This window comes from Gadus macrocephalus, chromosome 2, assembly GCF_031168955.1.
Source record: "Gadus macrocephalus chromosome 2, ASM3116895v1".
In the NCBI taxonomy this organism is placed as follows: Eukaryota; Metazoa; Chordata; class Actinopteri; order Gadiformes; family Gadidae; genus Gadus; species Gadus macrocephalus.
Window position 1 is genome coordinate 10,763,355 of NC_082383.1, and position 27,545 is coordinate 10,790,899.

Consider the following 27,545-nt stretch of genomic DNA (forward strand, 5'->3'; position numbering starts at 1 on the left):
AGTCAGATATGTTGCGAATGTGTGAAAGAGGTGTTGTAAAATGCACTTTCTGGTTGCAATTTTGAAAAGTCTATTCTGTCACAATGTTAACCTCAGTCATCTAAATGAAAAAAACAAAATACGCAATTCCCTCATTCATAGTCAATGGTCCTCATAAAGTGATCCCACACCAAAAAATCCCTTTTTCAGTAAACCTCAGATACGGATTCCTCAAACATGGTTAACGGAAAAGGAGAGATAACGGTCCTGTGTCCACTTGTGCTCTATTCAGCTGCTTTGCCGATCCCTTGATGGAGAAGTCTCCGGAAAGTTCTTGGCCCCGCGGGGGGAACTGCACTGCACTTTCTCTACCCCATCGTCATCTTCTTAAACGTCTTCATCCTCCAGTCGGAAAAAAACAAGTCCAATAACACATCAGTGTCCCGAGACACATTAAAGTAGAACATTTTTCACAGACACACACACACACACATAAACAGACCCACACACACGGCGCGCAAACACACATTTTTGTCAAATGTGTTTTGTTTCCACAATGCTTTTTTTGCTTTTTTTCCTCAGCAGTGTAAAAACAAATGAAAAAGAACTGAGGAGGATTTCTTTTGAGCAACATAAATAAAAATAAATAGAGATTCTATGTTTTTTTGTATATATATATATATATATATATATATATATATATATATATATATATATATATATATATATATATATATATATATATATATATATATATCTTATGAGTATATAGCGTTATAGGTCCTGCACCGCGGGTGGGTGGGGGGGTTCTCTACATGAGCACACAGCTCTTGGCCCGGTCCTTCCTCATGGCCGGGACGGGCTCCAGGTCCTCATCCCGCCCGGGGAGGGGGGTGAGGGGGAGGTGGGACGCCCTCTTCAGGCCCCTCCTGGAGCTGCTGCGCTTTAGCTGTGGCTTGCTGCCTTGTGGCCGGCGCACCGACGCCAGCGTAGTGATGTGGAAGACGTCACGCACGCTGTTCTCTGACACCTTGGAGGTGCACTCCACGTACGCCACCGCGCCCATCTGCCGGGCTATCGTGCTGCCCTGGGAGAGAGGGAGAGGGAAGGGAGGGAGGGGGGGTTCAGACACTATGGAGGGTGTTCATAGATTCAACATTGTCATTTCATCATCATCATTTCATCAGCCTCCTCATCATCATCATCATCATTTCATCAGCCTCCTCATCATCATCATAATTTCATCAGCCTCCTCATCATCATCATTTCATCAGCCTCCTCATCATCATCATCATTTCATCAGCCTCCTCATCATCATCATTTCATCCTCATTCTCAGCATCAAAATCATCTTCTTCATTACCATCAACATTATCATATTCTTTGCCCACCATCCATTAAGTTATTAAACAGATTAAGTACTTTCAATTGATCTCCAACGCAGTTAAACCACTCCTTACTAGTTAAGCAGATTATCAGGTAGATCTGCATCCGTTTTCTTGCTTTTTTTCCTTTTTTTGTGTATGAGCATATCAGTATGTCTATTTTTGTTTTTAGTTGTGATATGATGAAATGCTATATACTGCAAAACAATTTCCCCACAAGAAAAAAATAAAATATATCTCTATCATCATCATCATCATCCGCTTCATCATCTCCCCATCATCCTCTTCCTCATCATCATATCATCTCAGGATCATCATCCTCATCATATCTTCAGCATTTTCCTCATCGTCATCTTCATTCTCAATCTTAGCATTATCCTCCTCATTATCCTGATTTAATCATCAGCATCTTCTTCATTAAAATAACTGAGGTCAACTTATGTACAGTGCGTCATCATTATGACACTTCCAGCTAATTATTCTCTGGTTTCCATTGTTAATATGTTTTGTTTTTCGACGCCTTTGATTGGTCTAGATTGGGGCTCCCCCCTTCCCTCAGTCTCTCTGCCTGAAAGAAAAGGTAAGATTCCCTGCTTTGGTCTACAATACCTAAAAACATCCCATCTAACGTATCTCCCATGCTCCTCGCTCTCTCTGTGTGGAAAACACAGGCAGCGAGCTGACCAATCACAGACAAAACTAGTACTAGCCTCACACACCACTAGTACTTCATCCCACTACACTTTACTTGAAGCAACGTCAGATTACACCATTGCTGCACAGCTTGAGCTTTTCACTTTTTTTGTCGTATACTTTTCTATAGTGGGAGCGTTCATCCACTACTAAAATAGTGTGTAACTAAGACCCCACTTCCCTGTATGTAACCTGTTTAACCTAATTAATGAAGAAACTCACAAGGGCCAGTATCTGTGGTCGCCGATGCAAAAAGAACAGTATGTATTTAATAAGTAAGTATAATAAATATATTTAAAATAATCCAGTACTAAATAAGATGTTGACTAATATTAAAGATAATAAATAGATCAAAACAATTCAGTATACTCACTCTAAATATTTATTTAAATAACTATGACAGTATAATATAAATTATGATGAACTGATAAAAAGAATTCAGTGGACCTACTCCAGACAGCACTTATGTGATATTGCAGTTATGCAGCTTTATTCCAATAAAACATGTGCTTTAATCAATTTGACAGTTCCATAAATAATCTATGATAAAAACAATTCAGTGGACCTTCTCTAAATATTTACTGATATAACTATTACAGTATAACCATTCAATATTGGTGGCCTAATGCCCAATCACACTCTCACTCACACTGACTATAAACTCTGCAATAGATAAACTATAACAAAACAACTCAACCATAGAAATAGCAACACAACAATACAATCAGGATTCTATTTTTACAGTCCTTCGTTTCTTTCCAGGATAGATGTGAGTGGGTTCAAAGTTTGGAACATGTATGATGACGTAATTGTCCCGCAAGAGTTCAATCTCGTTCCGGCAAGCAGCTGTGCAGACGGTGCGTGTGAGCGGTATGAATGTGTAATGCCGGACAGTCCAGAAGGAGCTCCTCTTTTATGTGTGCGTGTGATGTCAGGATGATAATGTAATAAACCTGGAACCCTGTACCGGGATGGTCCGGAGAGATGGGTCACCAAGATGTCCGTGGATGGCAGGGCTAAGAGCGTCGGTCTGCAGGTAGGGTAAACCCAGGGTGGGCTGCTACGCGTCTGTCCGTTGCCAGGGAAACCGCAAGCTGAGCTTCTTCTCGCTGAGCAGGCGGTTTCTCAGACGGTTTCAGAGATATTTACTTTAAATAGATGCCCACAACCAGTTTTGGGAACGTTACTTTAAAAAAGTAATTAGTTATAGTTACTCACTATTTGTTCCAAAAAGTAACTGAGTTAGTAACTGAATTACTCTATAATAAAAGTAACTAGTTACCAGGGAAGGTAACTATTTGCATTACTGTAAAAAAAGAAGTTGCTATATTTTGATTTTTCTGAGCAGTTTTCACTTTCCATGTGTTAAATAGTTTAACTGCCCATTCAAGGCCCTGATATACTTTCAACTGAATTTTAATTTGCTTGGTTGCAAAGGCTGTGGAACATCTGCTGAATACTACAGAAAATGCCAACTTTTCATCAGATTGCTCCGGACTCGCCATTTCTGCTGCTTCATTGAATCAATTAGGTGTGTGGGTGTGCATGTGTGTGTGTGTGGCGCCAGGTCCTGGCTTGTGTGTAAAAACACTGGCTTCAATTGGCTACCATGAAACATGACTCTGCTTTAGACAATCATATTCGCTCATATCATTGTTAACCCACCTGGTCTCCTCAGTAGGTGTTTGTGTTCGGATTACGCAGTTTATTCAATCAATTCATAGTAACGCACCACATTTAACGTACAGTAGTGGTAACAGTGTTGTAATGTGGGAAACAGTAATTAGTTAGATTACCGAAAAAATAATGGGGTACCTAACGCCGTTCTTTTAAACTGCGTTACTACAAACACTGATTGCGGGTGGAAAAGGCCCCCTTACACATTTCATACCTCCAACGGCAGACAGCAGCAAATTATCACACAAAAAAGCTGATTCAAATGCACACATTTATGCTATCCGGTTTATCAGCCCCTTTCTTCTCCTCTCGACTTGTACTGCACCAAAGCCATAAATCTGCATTGATGATGATCTGATAAAGAATAAGGGTTTGAGACCCGAGTTCTGTCTTGAGTTAGATTCCTAGAATCCGGGTTGGAGTCCCAGAGAAGGCCCTCAGAAACGACCAAGTTCCTTTAGGTCGGGTTGGAGTAACAGAGAGAATGTTGATCTGATCTTAAACACATTGCATTTTTTTTGCCTCATTTTTTGCATATGTTTTCTTTTCTATTATTTAATTGTATTTAATTTTATTGTATGACAATTTTTATATGTGCAGCACTTTGAGTCTGCCTTGTGTATGAAAAGTTCTACATAAATAAAGTTGCCTTGCCTTGCCTTAATATTTCTATGGAATTTCTCTGGAAAAAAAACGAAAATGTGTCCCTCGACATTAACACTGCCGACAACCTCCTTGAACTCTCTCTCTCTATCTCTCAACAAGCAACCTTTAATTTGTGTCAGCAAATTGTTGTCAGAATGCCAAGCACAGCAACATGTCCAGGGGAGGTTCACACAACTCCTAAACTACGACGGTTTTATTGTGATGAGCCACCCCCTCTCTCGCAACCCCCCTGCAATTCCCCCTCCCCAGCGCAACCACTACCCGGCCTCCATCCATCATCAATCCATCTGCCCATCCTTCCATCCAACCATTTATCCATCCATCCATCCTCAACCAATTCCAGCCTCCATCCATCCTCAACCAATCCCAGCCTCCATCCATCCATCCATCCATCCATCCATCCATCCATCCATCCTCAACCAATCCCAGCCTCCACCCATCCATCCTCAACCAATCCCAGCCTCCATCCATCCACCCATCCATCCTCAACCAATCCCAGCCTCCATCCATCCACCCGTCCATCCTCAACCAATCCCAGCCTCCATCCATCCACCTATCCATGCGTCAATGCCCTGGTGGTAAGGGTGTACCTGCTCGTGTGGGACTGGGATGAGCCTCTGCTTGGACAGCTCTCTCAGGGTGCTCATGTCCGTCCTCATGTCCAGCTTGCAGCCCACCAGCACCACCTTGGCATTGGGGCAGAACTCCTGCGTTTCCGCATGCCACTGTGAACACAAGGAACAAATCAACAACATGTGTGATGCTGTAAAGGTGAGATTCGGGGCGGGAACCTTGTTCAGTCAGCAGGTTGATTTCATTGCTTGAAATTGTGTTTTAGGGAAGAATTGATTCATTTCAAATTTGACACGGCCATTTAGGCCGGAAAGAATTATATTTAGTCATATTTCCTTTCCTGGCATTTCGTTATCAACTCTGGTTGTACATTAACATATTACGGCAAATTGACCTAGAAATCGCCCTAGCTAAGTGACTGGTTCCAACATGCATTTAGCTTTGTTTATATCACAGAAAGACTTGTACACAATATTTTGTGTAAAATCCACTTTGTTTTGGTTATACAATCTCCATGGCTTCCTGATCCCTGGGCTATAGTCATAGTTGTTGGCGTGTAGCTGACTCCCAGTCAAACGTTCGATGACCTACTCTTACCATGCTCATTAGTTACCTGTATATGAACTCACTGTAAGTATAGAAATGTGTTAATAGTGCCATATTAGTTGGTTCATTAAATGAGCTGTGAACAAATCCCTTGTGCTCTATGAAAGCCATTTATTTGTCTTATTTTTTTTCCTAAGCTTACCGTTTGAAGGAAAACATTGGTTTGACAGATTATTTAAGAGCTTATAGAGAGAGCATTCTTAGAGCTGTCTTTTCACTTGACAACCACATCTCCGTGGTTATCGTATTGGTAAGCAACTCATTAAACACAAATATTTTTAGGAGGAGCCACGCAGTTCATATCTTTAACTAGAAAAGTTTTTCTTCTCTACCGCGGAGACTTAGATGCTGAGGAAAGTCTTACCACTACTTATGTCTTAATTTTTCCGCTCATTTCTGTATTTGTACATATAGAGCAGCATAGGCGTGCCAGCTCTGTTGTACACACTAAATACCAATGCATCCAACGTTTCTAATTGGCTCCAGTGTGACCAATATAGCTGCAATGAACAAAGCAACAAAAAAACTAAAGAACATGGCCAAGCAGCCCTTTTAAAACAGTACCATCTGGGAATAAGTGTCGCCCCTGAAACACAGCTGACCCAACAATCCGGCAACATAAATAACCAACAGGAGGCAACAACTTTGAAAAGTCCAAATACCGTGGAAATATTCCACATGTGCAGAATACCAAGAATGTGCGCTCAAGCTTTAAGTCGGGAGCGACCGCTGTCCTTTGGGGCCTCATACTTATTCTCTCACCACCACCCAATCAGAAGCTTTGATTGTTGAACCCCCCCCCCCCCTTTTCCTGCAGCCCCTCCCCTTTGCTGTCATGAAGCGACCCCTCTGACTCCGCGATCTCCGCAGGTCAACAGCCTTATTTTTGGCTGGCTCTGGTGCAACAGGTTTTCCATGTGGCCCCACCAGATACAGAGATTAGCAAGGTGGCTGACAAGCAGGTCAAAGGTCATGGGGGAGGGGGTTGGTGGAAAGAACCTTGGATGGCAGCTTACGTCTCGCTGTTGACGGGATCCACTAGAGGCGTGTCAGATCTACAGAGTCTGTGGAAGAAGGTCTATCCCCGGGCTCAGACTACTGAATGCGTCGGGATGGTGCGAGAATACCTCCAAGACACACAGGAGGGGCGTCTGGATGAGACTGGCCTCACACATGGCTTCAAGATGAGAGGCCGCCGGTGGTCAGTGTGGCCCGCCTTACATGACAAACATGGTCATTAAGAAGGGTGGTACTACTCCACGTTCGCACAACTCCAAAACACACCGAAGTTCGTATAATTGGACTGAGAGCCATAATCAAGCACTCCCCCACACGGTCTCATCGTCGCAGTCTCACCAAACAAGCGTCAATGCCACCGCCATGACCAGACCCACCACCACCACCATCTGTCCATCTCTCAAAGACCAGTGGAGCCAATGGACAAGGCTGACTGAGATACTGGGGTTCTAGCTCTCTTGACACAGGCTAAATAGCATCTGCTTTGTTATTGCGTTGGCCGGGCTTATTCACCATATCTGATGTTTGAGGCTGAATGCATGGGGCTTGGGCTTTACTTTGTTCTGTTCTTTTCCCCGGCCCTCCTGCCCTCCAGCTCCCCAGAGAGCCAGGGGTCAAGTGCCCCTAGATAGGCTGGCTGGAACAGAGGGGAACGTGACACTCTCGCCTGTGAGCGGATTTGTTCAATGGTTGATTGTCTAAGGCTGAAAGCCACTGAAAGCCATCAACACTATTGAAATGCAGGATTCATGTAGGATTGTATAAGGGAACAAACAAATTCATCTGGCTCTTTTTCTTTTTTTGGTTTTAATTCAAACACTACCCGCTGACTGAAGGAATAAATAAAATCAACTCTAATCAAACAAAGCCATAGCAGCAAAATATACTCAAACAACAAACCACTCCTGAAATAGGAGGAATAAGAAATAAAACCAATACACACTGACCTTCTTCACGACGCTGTCCAAAGTCTCGGGGCGGCTGATATCAAAGCAGATGAGGACCGCGTCCGAGTCGGGATATGCCAGTGGCCGCACATTGTCGTAGTACGAGGAACCTGTGATAAAAAAAAAAGCACACGTGCAAGAACATAGGACATCGGGTCAGGTTCAACTCCACCTCCGAGACGTTCCTCAAACCACCCCACTACCTGTCCCCCCCACACAATATGAACCTGATTTAACCTCAGGAGGTCTTTTACCTTTGCAACATTGCTAAGGCCTCATCAATGACACACTTAAATGAACCTGTGACATTGAATGTAGACATGAGGCGGCTCATAGGAAAGAAAAATGTGCACACTTGCATTCTGTTCATGCAACAACTAGGGGGGTGGAAACAGCCTTGTGCTGGACGATATTAAAATGTCTTTGTCTACAAGGGGTTTCCACACTTCACACACACAATTATCAACACACAAAGCATCGTACTTCATACCAAGGACCGCTGCTAAGCTTTTGGAGGCCCTAAACATAATTGGTCATTAATCTCCCCCCCCCCACACCCCACACACACACACACACACACACACACACACACACACACACACACACACACACACACACACACACACACACACACACACACACACACAAAACATGTCATCATAGAGTATCAAAATAACAGCCTCAACAGCAACACCATCAGTAATATATAAAGTAATCTATAAATAATATATAAATAATACATCAATCTTTAACAGCAGCATTACAATATAATTACTGCATAAACTGCAGGCTCCAAAGATGAACGAAAATAATTATGCACATGAATATGGTATAAAAGGAAGTCATCAAGACAAACAAACAAACACACACACACTATTTTTCACAAACCCCAAAACTGCCTCAAAGTGCAGTATTGTCCTTATCAAAATATTTTCCCTACACTGTGCAGAACTGCAACTGCTGGATAGTGTGCAATACTAAATTGCGTGTGCATTCTCAGCAGCTGCAGGAGGCTTTGCACAACGACTTTCCCTAGCAGCAAAATCGCTAATCAAGTCATCATAAGACACCCATATGTGCCACTTAAGCATTCTTGTCCCATTGTTGACAGTAGATATGTTTGAATGAGTTTCAGTTTAGAAAAACTGCGCTGAGAAAGGATGCTCCACCGCCGATGCGAAAAGACGAGAGCTTTGAAGGCTGTACCATTTCAGGGAAGCGGGGGGGGACTCTTTATATATATTAGGTTAAAACATGTCATGTGCCCGAATTGAGTGATAGTGTACACAATTAAGAAAAAACAATGGTGGGCCAGTTCACAACTAATTTACATATTTTTTGTAATGTAATAATGTAATTATTATCATGACATTTTTTGAGCAACCTTAATTTTGGGGGCCCCCGCCAGGTACTTGGGCCCCTACACGCTCTGCGTACACTGCATGTGGGGAGCGGCGGCCCTGCTCATAGCATAACTGCTTCTGCGACTAAAGGGGGTGCTTCCCCCTCAGACCCAGATGAGGCTTTGTTCCGCCCGCATTGGGAGGGAAGAGCCTGCCACTGTGTTGCAGGACCTCTAGCCCTCCACCTGCTCTCATTAGGAGTCTTGTTGTTGTTACATTCCCATGTGTTGCATTGCTAATGTCCTTGTGTATGCTGCCTCTAGCTCCAGAGTTTCGGCTTCACCTGAACGAGGAACACCTGGAGACCTAATCAAGGGGGGCTGTGTGTGTATAAAGAGGAGCTGCATGGCAGTTGCCTCTCTCTCTGCTCTCGACTCCATGACCTGCACTCTGCTCCCCGGTAATCGTTGTCTGCTGTGGCCTGCTGTCGACTACTGCCCGTTTGTATCGCTGCCGTGAACTGCCTAGCAGTTCTGTTTTGTTATACCTTATTTTGTGTTGAGCCAAGGAGCCGTGTAGGGGAGGCCTGCCATTTTGTTTGTTCCTTTTTTTTCTCCTGTTTTACTTGTGGCTAGGGAGGATGAGCGCATGTATTTTTATTAACCTTTTAGAACGATCCATCTTTTGTTTCTGACCAGGGATACCTTTTGTTTGTTTTGTTGGCCATGGGTCTCCCTGAAGAGAAGTGCTCGAGCTGGCAATAAACACCATTACTGGAAAACTGGACCACCTTTCTTCTACGGGTCTGGTCTATGTTACTCCCCTTACCCCTAGCCCACTTAGGGGACGTAACACTTGTAAAAAGATCTGGGGGTCTCAGTAAATGGCACGTCAACTACAGGCCATAACACCAATCATTATGATCATCATCATCATCATCCTCATTGTATCACATAGTTACAACCTAAATGATTACATAAAGGATCAAAGGGTAGGCATTATGTATTAGAACTCCTTACTAAGGCAAAGTATGACAGCAAATTCAAGTATACTATTATTAATTACTTGCAGCTAGCATGAGCTAGCTGGACACAGTGAATGTGTCTCTGCCTGCAATGAAGCACTCGCACTCCCCTTGTGTGGCAAGTGACAATGTAGTAGACACACAACCCCAATGCCCCCTCCTCCTTCACACCCTTCACTCCACTTCTCATCCTCCAGACCTCACCACCACAACCATCCACCCGGACGCATATTGGGAACAACAGAATAAGCGTTCCTCATGAGGGTCACTGGCTGCATGTGAAGAAGGGGGTAGGTGGGGTGATGAAGTGAAATGAAAAACATCACAAGAAGCTTTTTTCCTCGTCAGAAATAGTGGTGAGAGTCTGTGGTAGTGTGTGGTGATTAGATTCATTGCATTTTTTTTTTTTATGAAAGTGAGTACTTGTAAAAGTACTTGCTAAATAAAATGTATTATTATTTTATTGTTGCATTGGAGATCGTCCCTCAAAGTCTTTAACCGCGAGTTAAAATGATATGGGAGGAAAACGGTTACTATATGAAGAGATAGTAGGAATAATGCACCATCAAGGACACCATTAGGAAGTCCTGCTCTTCTCCTTAGCTAGCCCAGTTTAGAAACTTACTGAGTACTGGCCTACCATATTGCTGGGATTGGGACACACACCCACACACACACCCACACCCACACCCACACACACACACACACACACACACACACACACCCACACACGGTTCCACTTGAGGTGCTTTGGGTGCCAAGTCAAGATTTCTTATGTATTGGTCGAGAGGGCAATGAGAGAGAGAGACAGAGAGAAACAAGGATATAGAGAGAGAGATAATGAGAGAGATCGATAATGACAGCGAGAGAGAGAGGAAGAGATAATGATAGAAAGAGAGAGAGAGAGAATGAGAGAAAGAAAGAAAGAAAGAAAGAAAGAAAGAAAGAAAGAAAGAAAGAAAGAAAGAAAGAAAGAAAGAAAGAGCGGAGGGAGCTCGAGGGCGAGGAGAGAGAGGCCAAGTGAGAGACGGAGCAGAAAGAACCAGGGGGGAAAACCCTGGCGTCAGTGACGTTGACCTGGCCAAGGGGATGTTTGGCGTGGTGTTGGTGGAAAGGAAGTAAAGTCGCTAATACATGTTTATTTTACTTTAGGAAAGAATGAATAGAGTAGCAGACAACATTTCTGGGATCGATGGGTCAGTCCCTTCAGTTTACAATGATTGACAGGCCGCAGGGACCGGAAGAGACCTTCGTCACACACCGACAATTTGGAGAGCTGTTCTGTTTCCTGAGTGACAGACGGACTGAATCAGCATTTCTGCTAAGTCATGAGGACCACGTCCTCTATCTAAATGAAGGCATGAGGTAAGAGACGGGTTCCAGAAAGGAAAATGTGCAATGCGGCACTAATAGAAGTCAATCACTCTCACAAGCAAAAATCTGGCCTGCGGTTTGAAGTTTTTTTTCTCACACACACACACACACACACACACACACACACACACACACACACACACACACACACACACACACACACACACACACACACACACACACACACACACACACACACACACACACACACACACACACACACACAGAGTGACTAAAGAGTGACTTGAGCTTGCAAACTGCTTCGCTGATTTTGCTGCTGGGGGGGTACAGCTGAGACCAAAATAAGTCCTTTGATAAAAAAATGTACAGCTGAAAGCAATGCAGGGTTCGATTCCCCATGCCTGCAGTCCACCTCTATACCTACTTAACTCCTGCTACCACCTGCTGCCGATTGACTTGAAAAGCCTCTGCTTAAATGACAAAATCGTAAATAGCAATGTAGTCAGCGTATTAATCTGATGATCTAATGATATTTCTTGAGTGTGCTAAAATAAATTAATCCAATTTTAAACAAAAACTCTGTTAAGCAGATTGCAAGAGCCTATGAAGGCTTAAGGGAGTCAACTCAGAATCAAAGGAGGCCTGTAGTTGAATGAAAACACTAATCTCATTCTATCTCCGCATCAACAGTATTACTGTAAACCTCAGGGTTATTTTTGCTCTGCAGTGCAGCAGAAAGAAACAACCATTTCGCAAAGAAATTTCTTTTTTTTGCCATGAACCCTTCTAATGTGTCTGTTAACATATGGAAGGGTGTCCATGGCAACAAACACTTCATTAGGTTTTCTACACAAAAGCATCCGCACACACACAGTCAGATCAAATAAATAAATGAAGAAAGGGGTGCTGGTGCTGTGCTGGGAGTTAAGAACCGGCTAAGAAAAACACACACACATTGAACACTTCCCGGTGACGCCCTTCCCTCTCTTTCTCTCGTGTTCGGCCATTTTGTTGTTACTGAAACTACCATACACAGTACGCCGCCAAAACATGTCACAATTGGACGCTGGAGTATCGTAACCTAGAGTTATGCTAATGTGTTCTTTGTGGGATCTGAAAGGAGGGGAAGAAGGGTTGAGAGAGCAGGAGAACAGGAGAGTGGAGGTGGGGGGGATGACTTAATGACTTAAGTCCATTCATGTTCAGGGAGAACTAAAACAAAGGGGGGGGGATGCTTGGGTTCAATACTATAGGCGGCCGATTCAACTTTCAATGGTAAAATATGCATGTTTCAACATCCGAGGGGTGTGTCTGTGTAGTTGACTGGCCATGTAATTATTGCACAGTTGCTTCAATTAAAGCTGTAGTAAAGAAAACTAAACTAAACTTCACGCAATGACCACTTGACAGCCATACAGAGACATCCACACATTTCATCAATATCAACCATCAATCATACTATTCACATCAACCTCATCACGAAAGTAGCGCAAGAGTGGACAATCCCTCTCCAATACACAGTTTACATTTGCAAACCTGGTAGCAGGCATACACGCACGCAGTTGTTGCTGTGAATCGGGCAAGGATGGCAGAATTCTTCAAAGGTATTAGAGCAAAGCTGGGCCAGAGGAGTTGACAGTGGGTTAAATATCCATCTGTCTGTAGGCTCCTTTGCTACACACAATATCGATTAAAGCAGCAACAGCCTCCCTGTTGCATGGATCTGATTCAGGCCTATTCTCTCTCTCTCTTCCTTTCTCTCTCGCTCTCTATTTCTCTCCCTTTTTCTCTCTCCCCTGGCTAATATCCATCTCTCTCCCTCTATCAATCTCTCCAGATTCAAGAATTAAAGGGCTTTATTGGAATGGAACATGCACATTATACATTGTACATGTACATTATACATTGTACATGTACAATGTATAATGTACATGTACAATGTATATTGTACATGTACAATGTATAATGTACAATATACATTGTACATGTACAATATACATTGTACATGTACATTATACATTGTACATGTACAATATACATTGTACATGTACAATATAGTACAAAATAGTAGCAGTACATCCTCATCTTCAAATCGCTTATCCGGGGTCGGGTCGCAGGGGGATCAGCTCCAGCAGGGGACCCCAGACTTCCCTTTCTCGGGCCTCATTGACAAGCTCTGACGAGGGGGGGGGGTCCCCGAGTTGTTCCCAGGCAAGTGTTGAGATATAATCTCTAGGGCTGCCCCCTAATAGTCGACCAAACGTTAGTCGATGAGAAGAGTCTCAGTCGACCAAGTATTCATTGGTCAGATTATTTATTTATTTTAACTCCCGGGGAGTTTTGCTAGAGTTTGCCTACTACAAACTAATAGACAAACTCCAAAAATAAAGCGGGAACAGATTTCTGCCAACCCCGACAGACGGTCTAGCCACCATTACTGTACATTTTCTACAATATCAAGTGCAAGGGAAGAATTGAACATAAAACAAACTCGTGTGTTTCACATGGTGATGGCCTCACTGAAACCAATCAGATAAAGGGCAAGAACACAGATATCAACTACATTTGTCCCAGTGTTTGTTAGATGTGAAATGAAGCAAAAAAAGGATGCTCTCTTTCTCCGGTAACGCAGTCGTTCGCGATGCCTTTCTTCTTCGTCATTTCTTCTATTTGTCTGTAACTCATGCTCCAATCTTTCATCGATCGATGCAGATATTGACTATTCGACTAATGACTTGTACTAACGACTACTAGTCGACTAGCAAGATCTTTGGTCGGGAGCAGCCCTAATAATCTCTCCACCTAGTCCTGGGTCTCCCCCGAGGTCTGCTGGTAGTGCCTGGCACACCTCCCTAGGGAGGCGCCCAGTGGGCATCCTTACCAGATGAACCACCTCAGCTGACTCCTTTCTAAGCAGAGGAGCAGCGGTTCTAATCCGAATTCCTCTCAGATTTCTGAGCTTCTCACCCCATCCCTAAGGGAGTCGCCAGCTACCCTCCTGAGAAAACCCATCTCGGCCGTTTGTACCCGCGATCTTGTCCTTTCGGTTATCACCCATCCTTCATGACCATAGGTGAGGAGGATAGGAACGAAGATCGACCGGTAGATCGAGAGCTTTGCCTTGCGGCTCAGCTCTCTTTTCGTCACAACGGTGCGGTAATGCAAACGCATGCTCCGATTCTCCGGCCAATCTCACGCTTCATCGTACCCTCAATCTCGAACAAGACCCAGAGGTACTTGAGCTCCGTCACTTGGGCTAAGGACTCATTTCCTATCCAGAGCAGGCAATCCACCGGTTTCCTGCTGGGAGCCATGGCCTCAGATTTAGCAATGCTGATCCTCATCCCAGCCGCTTCAGACTCGGCTGCGAGCCGATCCAGTGAGTGCTGAAGGTCACAGGCCGTTGATTCTATGAGGACCACATCATCTGCAAAAAGCAGTGACGAGATCCTAAGACCACTGTACTGCGACCCCTCCCCACCACGACTACGCCTCGGATTGGGGACAAAGTGCAGCCCTGGCGGAGGTCAACAACCACAGGGAACGAAACCGACTTGCTGCCAAGAACGCGGACACAGCTCTCGCTGTGGGTGCACCGAGACTGGATGGCTGTAAGGATTCGCCGAGCACGGAAAAGACAGTTTCACGGGAGTGCGCCCGCTTGCCGGGCTGCTACCTCAGGGCCAACCACCTACTTCAACGCTGCGCCTCCTCGATGCCCGCTCGCCTCTCCATTGAGAATGCAGCAGCTGCGACAGACGCCTCCTGTGTGAAAAGCCCTTTATGGCACATTGTGCGGGTCACTCGCGGGTACCCGACGAGTGACCCGCAAAACGGTCGGATATGAACAGCGCCTGTTCCTTCGCGGGTTTTGCGATTGCGAGCGAGACTTCTCCGGTGCTGGTGGATATGTTATTCAGGAGCAGAGGAGTCAACTAAAACCGTCCACAGTGGATGATGTGTTTTTTTTGCACAGCAATCTAAAGCACCAGGCCAAACACCAGATAGTGTAATTCCCCGGCGTACCATCCAATGTGTCTAATTTCATCAGTCGCACACTCTCGATGCAACCATTTGGTCGCAGTCTGGAGCCCTGTATATATATAAAAATCTAACAAACCAATTTATTTTCCCGCTTTGCATCCATGTTCCCTCACAGAAAGCTTCCCTCCCGCCGAAAACACAGAAACAGAGATACATGTGATGGCAGCCAGGGCAGCAGAGCCGTAACACTTAGTAACACTGAGGAACCCCGACACCAGCCAGGGCGCTGAACGAGCACCAGATGGATGCTACTACTTCCGTACCCTTGTTACTTTCAACGTGAGCTGGGTAGTCAGTCCAGAGTGTATTGTTATTTCAGATTCTATCATGTTTTTTGGGTATTTAGGGTGCACTCACACTAGGCCATCTGGCCGTGGCCGTGTGGCCGTTTTCACACCTAACCGTGCTCAAATGGCCCCATTGTTCTCTGGCCTGCACTCACACTAGGCCATCTGGCCGTGGCCGTTGGCCGTCGCAGCTGTGGCCTGGCCACGGAAGGCTCTTGTACATACGTCATCACGTCGTAACACGTCATCACCAAGCGTCCGCTGCATGGACCATAATAAAGTCTGCCGCCAGTCAGAGTTTAAACAAAAATGGATAACAACACAGAGAACACACCAACAGTTGAACCGCTTGACGCGATGTTTACCGTTTAATGGGAAAGAAGGCTCGTCGCCTTTATTATGTCCGTGGTCGTCGCATTGACTATACGTCATCCAGCTCAGGTTGCGTAGCTGTGCGTGTGTGCGTGTCGGCTCATTAGCATCTGTACCGTAGCGGCCCGTGCCGTAGCAGCCCACCTCTCCCAAGTGGCCAAATTGGCCCGGCCTGGCCAGACTCACACTGGCAGATTTGAGCACGGTTAGGTGCTAAAACGGCCACGGCCACAGCCAGATGGCCTAGTCTGAGTGCACCCTTAGAATTAAAGCCCAATATGAATCTTGATATGAGATGACTATAATGTTGTTACAGATGTCAGAGTAGTTATTTGTGAAAACGGAAATGACAAGAGAAACCTGCATCTGATTCTGAGTGAAAACTCCTTCGTGCCATTGTTTGATTGTGGAAATAAAAGGAGACATGTATGAAATATAATGTTGAACTCTTCTCCTGTGTTCTTTAGTTGAGCAAGGCGATTCGCCGGACGGTTGTGACACCTCACTGACAAATACACACAGAAACACACAAATCAGAGCCCTCCATTTATTTACAACACACACATGCGATGCATGCGTGTGTATTTGTGTGTGCAATTGTGTGTGTGTGTGTGTGTGTGTGTGTGTGTGTGTGTGTGTGTGTGTGTGTGTGTGTGTGTGTGTGTGTGTGCGCAAGTGGGATGAAGCAGGGGATGTGAGACATAGCCCCCACACACACACACACACACACACACACACACACACACACACACACACACACACACACACACACACACACACACACACACACACACACACACACACACACACACACACACACACACACACACACACACACACACACACCTTTAATGTGCTTGCTCCACACTGCCTGACTTGATTGAAACACACCTACTTTCACGGACACACACACACACACACACACACAAACCCGGTGGAATATCTTTAACTGTGAGTCACAGTCCCTTCATTCATTAATAAACAGCATAAGAACATTGACATAAGTGTTTCATGTGAATTCCACTCAAGGGACCCGCTCCCCGGGTTCATGTCCAGCAGGAGCCTCAGAGGAGGAGGAGGAGGAGGAGGAGGAGGAGGAGGAGGAAGAGGAAGAGGAGTGTGTCTACCTTGAATGGATAGCGCTGTCATTCGATTTTAGCAGATCACACGATGGGTCTTCGGTTAGTGCGGGTCAATGGAGACAGAGGTTGCAAATTCCCAGCGATTTAAACACTAAGACTTGCCTATGCTTGTGTGTGTGTGTGTGTGTGTGGTGTGGGTCAGCTGCTATGTTTGCAAGCCACAATGTGGGCCCCAAGTGCCACAGGCCGGCCAACACAGAGGAGGGGTGGTGGTGGGGGTTGAGGAGGCATGGCTGTTGAAATTCCCATACGCTAAAATCCCCGCGGTCACACAAATGCCAGTATGCATGGGTTCACACATTGTGCACACATACACACACACACATACGCATTCCCCACGCGCATCCAAACAGTATTTACTCTTCACCCCTGGGATTTTTCCTACACTTTTCCACCACTGTGTCTGTAGATTCCCCCCTCCATTGCCGTGGCCATGTATATAGCTTTATAAACACCGTTCCTAACAAAACTCTCATCACAGCCCTGTTGTAGGGCGCACATGCCCAGTGTGGGTCCCACACTAGAGTGTCAAGGACAGTCCAGGTTTCCTCTGGATGAACACTCCACATGTCCTTCTATTTAACACGGGCCACTTAATGTCACAGCCCTTATGACTAATTGTTGAGATTGTTCCACCGGTGCACTTATACTTTAGCACTTCAATAGCTTAGATTTGAGTTCAGGTAACTTGTATATACATTTAAATGTTTTATGTATTTGTAATATATTGTGACTTACAATATCATGGTTATTATGATCATAATTAATTATGATTACTATTGTGCTTCTTGATGTGAGCTGCTGTATCACCTTAAGTTCCCCGCAGGGATGAATAAAACAACTGTCTATCCTTCTTTAGAGAGAATTATGTTTTGTTTTGCCTGCGAGGGGTTGCAGTTTAGCCGAAGGCCGGTTGTTTAAATTGATTTTATGTGAGTTGGGGTGGTTCTGGCCCCTTATAATCCTACCATGTATACAAACAAGAACACAGGGGGAGATGGTGTACTGAATGGCTATTCCCCACTGCGTCACCTACACGGTGCTAGCTTCACACCAGCTTTGCAGCTAACCGGCGGTGCTGTGGATGTTTTTTACCTTCACCCTTTGGTGCAGGAGCTAAGTAGCGCAGATGGTGTGGTTGAGGCATTTCTGCATGTGCGTGCGTGCGTGTGCGCGTGTGTGTGTGTGTCTATGGATGCTTGACGCTGTATGGAAAGTGTGTTAAGGTATCAAACAAACAAAGGTGCCTGTGTGTGCCTCTGTGTGTGTGTGTGTGTGTGTGTGTGTGTGTGTGTGTGTGCGTGGATACTGTGTGTTAATTATAGCATTTGTTTTGCTGTGCATTTGGCACAGCATTACCGGGGAGCCTCTGCCCTCTGGTCTGTCTCATGTGGTGGTTGAGTACAGCTGGGCTCAGCCATCATGCTTCAACAACCAGTCTTTGAGTAATTGCGGTTTCATGCTTCTTTTATATACACAGATATAACCATCGAGATTTGCGAAGAGGTAAACAACCCCCCACGCTGGGTGTCACTGATTAGCTGAAAAAGAGTGAAAAGATCTGGAATGGATCATCAACGCCATCAAAATGTAAGTCTGTTCACCGCCGGCGGTTAGACAATATCAATATCAGGATACAGCATCTGCTCTTCTGCTGTTTTAGTCTAGCTGTGGTTGTTTGTTGCGATGCAGAAGACAGGATGTGTTGTCATTGGTCACACCCGAAGGACAAGAGTAAGCCTCTTTCAACGATATCAACGATAAGGATATCGATTAATGTTTTGGTTGTTGATTATTCAAGCTTTTCTTTTTTAATATACTGAGAAAATATTACAAATATATAATATTAATATAACTTCCTGGTGAATTCCTTTGGATTTGGATCCAACACATCTTTCTGGAGAAGTGAGACATTCCGTCAGGACCAACTGGAACAAAGATATGGACTCTCAACCTCTCTACAGTGTTACCCTCGCCCGGGCTTCCAGGCAGGCAGGTTGGAATGGACAGGACATGGTGTTTAGAACAATTCGGTTTATGTAAGAAAGATTTGAAAACAAATATAAACATCCCAATGGTGTCTGAGTCTGATTCGACTGGGGGGAGGGGGAAATATGCATGGCTCTACCAAAATACACGGATGGAAATTATTCAGGCCTGTTGCTCAAGGATGGCTACGGTTGTAGGGTGTGGACAATGAGGATCGAACTCAGTACCTTCCAGCTGGGAATAGAAGTAGAATTTGTAGAATTAAGTAGAATTTGAAGGAGGGTGATTCAGTGTTGCATTATGAAAACAGGTTTTCTTTAGGCAGTTGTTGCCTCTACCCCAGACATTCTCAACCTGGGATATGATATGATTGTGACAAATTAAGTTACACTTCAGTCGCTTAGCTTAATTAGGGTCTACGAGGCAGCTACCTAGCTTGCGACCATGGATAAATATTTGCGTCGGAACACTGACGCCGAGCCTAAATCAGCTAAATGTAGGAAATATGACGACAGTTAAATAGAGTTTGGTTTCATTGAAAACGGCGAGGACTGTGTGTGTGTGTGTGTGTGTGTGTGTGTGTGTGTGTGTGTGTGTGTGTGTGTGTGTGTGTGTGTGTGTGTGTGTGTGTGTGTGTGTGTGTGTGTGTGTGTGTGTGTGTAAGATTGATTAAGAGAGAGTCGACTTGTTTGCCGTGTCTCTTGATACCTTTTCTCCAAATCAACAAAGCAAACAATTGAATCCACAGCCACGACACCACAGTTCCCCGGCTGAGTGAGTTTATCAGACAAAAAACGACTGGCATAGCTTCAAAATGAAACCACGAATTTGTGTAGGGTCCGAGAGGGTAAATAAATATAGCATATAACCGCGTTGTCTGATTACAGTTAAATTCATTTTTCATAATTTACCAGCTCTTGTTTTGAAGAATAATCACTGTTTCAATGGGAATCGCGACGGTCTATTCTTGCAACATCAAAACGAGAGCTGGTAAATTGTGAAAAATGAATTAAACTGTAATCAGACAACGCGTTATATGCTATAGACCCTAGAGTACAGGTTGGTTGGTAAAGGTCGGTGACTTATGTTTTATGGTAGCCCTGTAGCCTTTGGAAGTTAAATAAGTTCTGAAAATAAAGGAAGACATTCAAAAATTCCTATATTTTTAACATTAAAACATTTACCAATATCGGTAAATATCGGTTATCGGCCATAACAGCAAAATAAATATCGGATATCGTATCGGCCAAAATTTTCATATCGGTGCATCCCCAATTCACACATAAAGTAATCATATTACCTCCGGAGAAAATACTGCCTCCATGCTGTCTGTGGCTAACCCAAAACAAACTACAGTGACAGTGGACGCACTTGCAACTTAGACCCTACGGCCTACGCCATATCCTGCCCCTTGCAAGCCCAACCCCTTAACCACACAGAGATTCTACTGATGTCTAAACGACACAGATGTATGCAGATAAAGCATGAAGTCTGAATCACCCTCAGGGTCAAATCTCCTGATGTAAAAATGCTGAGAAATGTGGAGGACATGTCTGAAAACGGCTAATGACACACGCACACACATACATGCTCACATGAAAACCCACATACACAGTAAAAAGGTGCAAACATATTTAAATAGTTTTCGCCCCGGGGTATTATTTCCTCAAGATGGTACCTTAGAGGCTGGAGATAAGAAAAGTCTTCTGAGTCCCGGCTCCGAGGCTCCTAGAGGCCCCAAGACTGATATGAGGCTCAAGCAGATTTACCACCGGGAATGGCACTCAGGCCAATCAAAAAAAAACATTCTTCAGGGGTGAACGCCCATATAACTTTAAAAATATCTCGGCATGGTTCGTTCTAGAGATGCTTTTAAGTTTGAGATTGTTTTTGCCAATGGAAGGAATTCCCCCCTTGGAGGGTTACCACACTAAGGTCCCTCAAGCTACAGCTGTGGATGTGGAGGGAGATTAGGCCTGTGCACCCACTACTGGGCTGTCCACATACATAAACAGCACCAGTTGCAACAGATATGTGCCTGTTATTACTGCTGGGAAGAAAGTATCTAGAAAATACGTGGGAAACTATAGGAAAGTTATGTTAGATGTTAGGGATTTGACTATGACGTGTAGCGTTCACCACTAGTCTATAAACAACAACCACCACAGCACTTCCCACCATCACGGTCCCACCCTGACCCCAAATCCGAGCATGGGAACAATCGGACAAACACACACACACACACACACACACACACACACACACACACACACACACACACACACACACACACACACACACACACACACACACACACACACACACACACACACACACACACACACACACACACACACACAAAGCACGCTGTGGAATGCAAACATAGCCTACAGCGCGCGCACTGGGGCACGAAGACAAATGAGGTTTCCATGAACGACAGTCGAAAAAATAGCTAGGCTTGTACATATCTGTCACAAGATGGCAAGGTTCAGGGCCAATATTAGTTGCGTGGGAAAAAGTGTCAATGGACATGAATCCGTCGTGTCTTCCTGCCATCCCAGCCAGGGACAGATATCACAGAGGGCTGATTGGATGTCAGAATCCTGAGGGAAATGGGACAGCCAAGAAATTGCCTTACCTGACGTATCCCACATGTTCAGCTCGATCCGCTGCTTGTCGATCTCGAAGCTGGCGGTGTAGTTTTCAAACACTGTAGCTACATAGTTCTAAAAATTCCATAGAAGAGACATTTGGGATTTAATTGCTTTTAGACTAATGTAGCGACAAAAAGTTATGCAGTCTATTTTTCAATATGCAATTTATTTCTACCTTTATAATATCTGCAACTGTAAAGCATAGGCCTATGCGTATTATACATGCACAATGACTCCAATAAGTACTAAGAAAAAGTCAAGTAGCCATAATAATTCTAAATAATGATATTATGGATTGGTTTGTTCGGTGGTAATTGTCAGATATTCATCGTATACAAACTCACTTGATAAGTCTGGCCATGGACTACATGCAAAATAGATCTACATAAAAGCAATTTATATATACATGTATAAATGTTTCCAAAATGACTGTTAAATTGATCTTACCTCTGGATAGCAGTCCTTAGCGAAAACGTGCAACAGCGCGGTTTTACCACATTGTGTATCTCCAACCACAACAATTTTACAGCGGCTGCCTAGGCTGTCCATTTTAAAACGTTTTCTTCCCACGGAAACTGACAGGTATCATTCATCCACCGATTTGTGATCATGCGTAATGGATGTGCTTTTGATGGTGAACCCGCAAAAAGATGCGCCGATTGGTTCGCACTTGGTCCACATTAGGCTGGTGGAGCTGATCAAACACTACGGACACAAATACTATCAACGGTTGCTGCCCTACCTCCTACCTGACTGAATGACTCCCTCCAGCCACCGCACGCGGATCTCTCCCTGATAACTCTAGGTTGTTTGGCCACGCCTCCCCGTCTGACGGGATAGAAGAGCTCTTCTTGATTTAACCATGTAGGCAGCGTTTACATGGTTTATCGTGTTTGTTTATTCGCTTCCGATATTTAAGTTTGTTTTTTATTCTGATTTGCGCAATGAAGCAAGTTCGAGCAAGTCTTCTCATTGAGTTTGTAACCACAATATATAAATTTATCATTATTATATTATTATATTAGATAATAATTTATTTCCAAAACAAAGATTAAGAACCTTTCACCAATCATAGAATAGTACAGAGGTTAAGACAATATAAGCATAATAGTAGGCCTATAGAATAAAATAAGATACGCTAGTTTTTCTTTTGTAAACGTAAAGTGTCCCCTTAAAATAACTGAGAGTGAGCCTTTTTTATGATAGAAATTAAACATTGTACCACTTGCAAAACAATAGGCCTATATTCAATATGGGAGAGGTTGTTGAAATATCTATTATTTTAACCACTTAAATTGCTGGTTTCATATAAAGCTCCCCTACACCGCAATACCAGCCTGTCCACACTAACCGTAATGTTTTAACAAACTTTACAATTAGTTACATTAGCTATAGGCCTAGTAGAAACGTAACTTTAAGCTTCCATGGTATCGTGGTTTTGGAATAGGTTTGACTTGAGGTACATGGTCAACACGTGATATATTCAAAGATAAAGAGAAACAAACTTGCACTTTGGAGGTGGTTCAGGAATTATCTGCTGAATCCAGGTAAAAATCCAGTTTATATTGGTATGGGAGGAATGGTAAATGCCAACAAACATGTGGTCCAATGAGGTAGGCCTACTGATGTTGACTTTAAAATCATGTGGCAAAGAATTTATTAATCTAAATCAATGGGCCTGTTTCCCGGTGGGCAGCTATAGGCCTAGCAGTGAATGCATTAATCAACTTTTAATTGTATATTCAAAAACAGGTTTATTCATGTTTTCATGTGGTAGACCTATCCGAAAATAAAAACACTGATATCCACAATCAAAACGGTAAAAATTAGACAATACCACATTGAGGTCGACGCATCAAAGTTATTTATTATGCTTTCTACAAAGACAAATACTGCCACCTTCTGGCGGAAAAGCTCGGTTGCAATTAGTGTAATTGGGTTTTCTACCTATCATAATTTTCTTCCAATAATCGAATATAGATTCCTATGCAAAAAACGAAACAAAATTACAGACAGATGAATCCTCAGCTTTGTCTTCCACATTATTATTATTTATGAATATATGAGTTCTTCACATTCAAAGTATATTTTCTCAAAGTCTTTATAGGCCTATAATCGTATTAAAACTATTTAGATCGGAGGCAACGTTACACATCAACAATAGTTCCATTTCCTGTTCATCATAATGCACTGCATTATTGAAATGCGTCACATGAATCAAATGTTACGCATTTTTTAAGTCACAGTAATCAACTTGCAAAATAATACTTATAACAGCCCAAGCAACAAGTTCTGGTTCAACAGTTCTGGGGCAAAGGCATACATATATTAAAATAGTTGAGAAACTTTGCCGTTACTTCAACAACTCTTTAAAATAAGTAACAGATGTTATCCACATCGTTTGTAAAGATTCAAAATCCCAATGTGATATCCCTAATCCGTCATCATGATGAGTACAACCTCATCATGACATCATCACTTCATGTTTCTAAGAAAATCCTTTATATGCGTATGTAGGTCCTATTATGCATAGCATAGGTACTATATTAGTAAAATAGCCCCCCCCAATCAAGTATCACCCCAAATATAAGACTGGCCCGAGCTGGCCACCACAGTAATAATGTATTGGCTACGCCCCTGGTGTCAATGTAATATTTATGACATATTCACAGTATTGTATTACAATATGGCAACAGCCATATTGTAACTGTTGTATGTACCATACAATAGCAACCTACTAAAAAGGAAACTATTGGGAGTGTTTTAAATGTATCACACCAGTGTTTAATTTATGCCCCTGAGAGATATTCATATGATAGCTTTGTTTATTGTTTTGGTGGAAGGAATCAGTTTTGAGAAGAGGAACCATGGTTTTTCATTTTGAAAGAGATTTGTGGAGTTTTGAAAAAATGGTTAACTCTTTTCAGTTTTTTGTTTAGAGTTTTGAGAAATGTAGATATAGTTTCAAAAAGGGTGTTTAAACAATTGAGAAAAACCGTAAGAGGACAAATAGAAAAAATTCTCATCCTTGAATAGTTTCACCACATGCGCCAACCAAGACATTAGGGCAATGAATACAAAAATAATAAGAATGTATAAATTAAAGGATTGAGTGGCCCGATCTACACCCATACTATTTCTGCAGCCTCCAGAATGTGAAGGAGTCATCGGCAGCAGCATGGGTTTTCGGTCCTGTGGCATACGCTACATTACTGACGGACACAAGAGGGTTCTGTTTACCCTGTGTGCACCCATTCATCAGCAGAGGTGATGCATAACTGACCTCGGAGTAACTTCTGCAAAAAAATAAAACACTCACACTGACACACACACATGCACCCATGCACACAAACACGCACACACACACAAACACAAACACACACACACACACACACACAGACACACACACACACACACACACACACACACACAGTCACACACAGACACACACACACACACACACACACACACACACACACACACACACACACACACACACACAGAGACACACACACAAACACACACACACACACACACGCACACACACACACACACACACACACACACACACACACACACACACACACACACACACACACACACACACACACACACACACACACACACACACACACACCATGCCCATTCTTGGAATATAACAAATGCTTGGGCAAAAATCAGACAAAGTTGCAGTATTACTAACATTGTAGCATTCAGTGACTTTGCAAAACACACCAGATTGTATAGGCTACCACTCTTGTAATGAGACATTCTCCTGAAGCAAAAGAGGCCAACTGGCATTTGGGTGAACTGCCAGAAACTGATGCAGAAAGCAGTGTTCCAAATGTTGTTTATGATCAGGCCCATAGGTCTCACTCATCTGTAGACCCAAAGTCAATCACATGAACTACTTTGTGAGGTGTACATTATGTATAGCACATATAAGTCGTCGTCGTCCCCCACACACACACACACCCCCCCGCCACACACACACACACACACACACCCACACACACACACACACACACACACACACACACACACACACACACACACACACACACACACACACACACACACACACACACAAACACACGCACACACACACACACACACACACACACACACACACACACACACACACACACACACACACACACACACACACACACACACACACACACACACACAGGCACAAACGCACACATGGTCGCTCACGCAAACACGAAACAATTCGTCTGTGTTACATAAACTCGCTCCTCATGGTCAGTAAGAGCAGCAATGTTCAGCATTAAGTCTTTGAGACGTATCGATCGGGACACTGCTGACTCGACACTGCTGAGCAGCACTTTACGGCCACAAGGTGTCTCAACACTCCCCATTTTTTTATCCACCACAACTCTGAGGGGGCTTATCAATTCTTGCCCGTCATCTCTCCTCCATTCCCATAGTATGTGCACGAGGCTTCAACAACAGGGTATATACAGGTGTGGCCCTTAAATAACCAACTGAAATCTAGTGCGATTCATTAATGTGTGTCAGAGTACCGGTCAAATGTGGAAAATACATATTTTATCCTGCTGGTTCACACTAATGGAGCAGAGACCCTAATTAGTTCAATGTGGCATTGGTTCACCTGTGTTTGTCCTATATGATGACGCCTCTAAGGGTCTCGTGTTGGCATACTCGTGGGGGTTCCAGGTGGTGTGATGTGTGTGGCGGGAACTTGACTCATTTTACCCAACTGTAAGGTCTGCTGTACAGACTTAACCTTTAAAATTCACGTGTATTGCCGTAATGCCCAGTAATGGTATGGCTTAGATACCAAATCATTGAGATGGACTTAAGGTGATGATACTAACCTTGTTAAGGCTGTTGTATAATTTGAACAATAGACTCAAGTGTAATAATAAGAACCTGGTAGGCCTACTTGTTTAGCCGAGACACACCTGGAAAACAGTGGGACTTTTTTTATTGAATTATATCTGGGTGCTATAGGCCTATGTGTGCTGCCTCCCACTCCAAAATATGTATTGAAACGTTGTTAAAGCGGGTTCGGAAAATGCAATGTCTACACAAATTAAATGACTCAAGCTGGCTGGTCATCGTTGTGCCGTACCAAAAAGTATATACCTATATCCATCCAATTACAAGCCACTCTAAATCCCCGGGAACCAATCCGTGTTTTTCAGTCCGCCCATGTCTCATCCCACTCGCGCTCTTTGTCAGAGCCGTTGACGACCACTGGCCCCTGAAGCCGATGCGAGGTACTGCCTGCTCTGTCATTAGGCGAAGCCCACTGTCTAGGTTTGGTTACTTCTCTCTATGCAACAGCCGTGAACAGGACCTGCCCGTCACATTTCCTTCTACTTTGTTCTACTCACTGCTAAATCAAGGCACTAATAATTCAGCAAAAGCCTCCAAGGCAACAAAAGTGAGAGAATTGCAGATCTTTTTTTAGACGTGTCTACTATCTACTAACACATCCTCAAGATGTCTGGAGAGGACGCCCCTGCCCAGCAGCAAGACGCTGTGGAACAGAAACAAGAGAAGCCTAGCGAAGAGCCGAAGACGGAATCCAAGACCGAGTCGACACCTGCCCCGGCGGCTGCTGCTGCCGAGGCATCTCCGGCGGCGACCGAAAAGGCACCAGAGGAGGAGGCGTTCACCTACCGCGCGCTGGTGCTCACCGGCTATGGTGGCTATGACAAAGTGAAGCTCCAGGTCAAGAAGGGTAAGCCGGTCCTCAAGGCAGGAGAAGTCCAGGTGCAGGTCAAGGCATGCGGGCTGAATTTCGCCGACCTGCTGGGCCG

The 27,545-nt window shown here is 43.9% G+C and overlaps 2 protein-coding genes across 2 annotated transcripts in view; one reads left to right on the plus strand and one right to left on the minus strand.

The window, feature by feature from the left end:
• Positions 1-737: 737 nt before the first annotated feature.
• On the minus strand, positions 738-22,706 carry rnd2 (Rho family GTPase 2). Its single transcript, XM_060040552.1, has 5 exons — positions 22,180-22,706; positions 21,717-21,804; positions 7,543-7,652; positions 4,990-5,124; positions 738-1,066 (listed from the first exon to the last, which is right to left on the minus strand). The coding sequence occupies exons 1-5, from the start codon at positions 22,279-22,281 to the stop codon at positions 791-793; spliced, it is 711 nt and encodes a 236-aa protein (XP_059896535.1). The 5' UTR covers positions 22,282-22,706; the 3' UTR covers positions 738-790.
• Positions 22,707-26,946: 4,240 nt separating this feature from the next.
• The window catches only part of vat1 (vesicle amine transport 1), a 26,254-nt gene continuing 25,655 nt past the window's right edge, over positions 26,947-27,545 (plus strand). The window contains 1 exon segment of the mRNA XM_060040566.1: positions 26,947-27,545. This exon segment is cut by the window's right edge and continues 100 nt beyond it. Within this exon segment, the coding sequence (XP_059896549.1) occupies positions 27,226-27,545 (320 nt within the window). The 5' untranslated portion in view covers positions 26,947-27,225.

Coding starts and splice junctions, on each gene's coding strand:
- rnd2 (XM_060040552.1), bottom strand. CDS start 22,281: ATGGACAGCCTAGGCAGCCGCTGTAAAATTGTTGTGGTTGGAGATACA. Junction 7,653..21,716: donor GAACATGTGGGATACGTCAG/GTAAGGCAATTT, acceptor TTTTTATCACAG/GTTCCTCGTACTACGACAAT. Junction 5,125..7,542: donor TGGACAGCGTCGTGAAGAAG/GTCAGTGTGTAT, acceptor TTGTGTTCACAG/TGGCATGCGGAAACGCAGGA.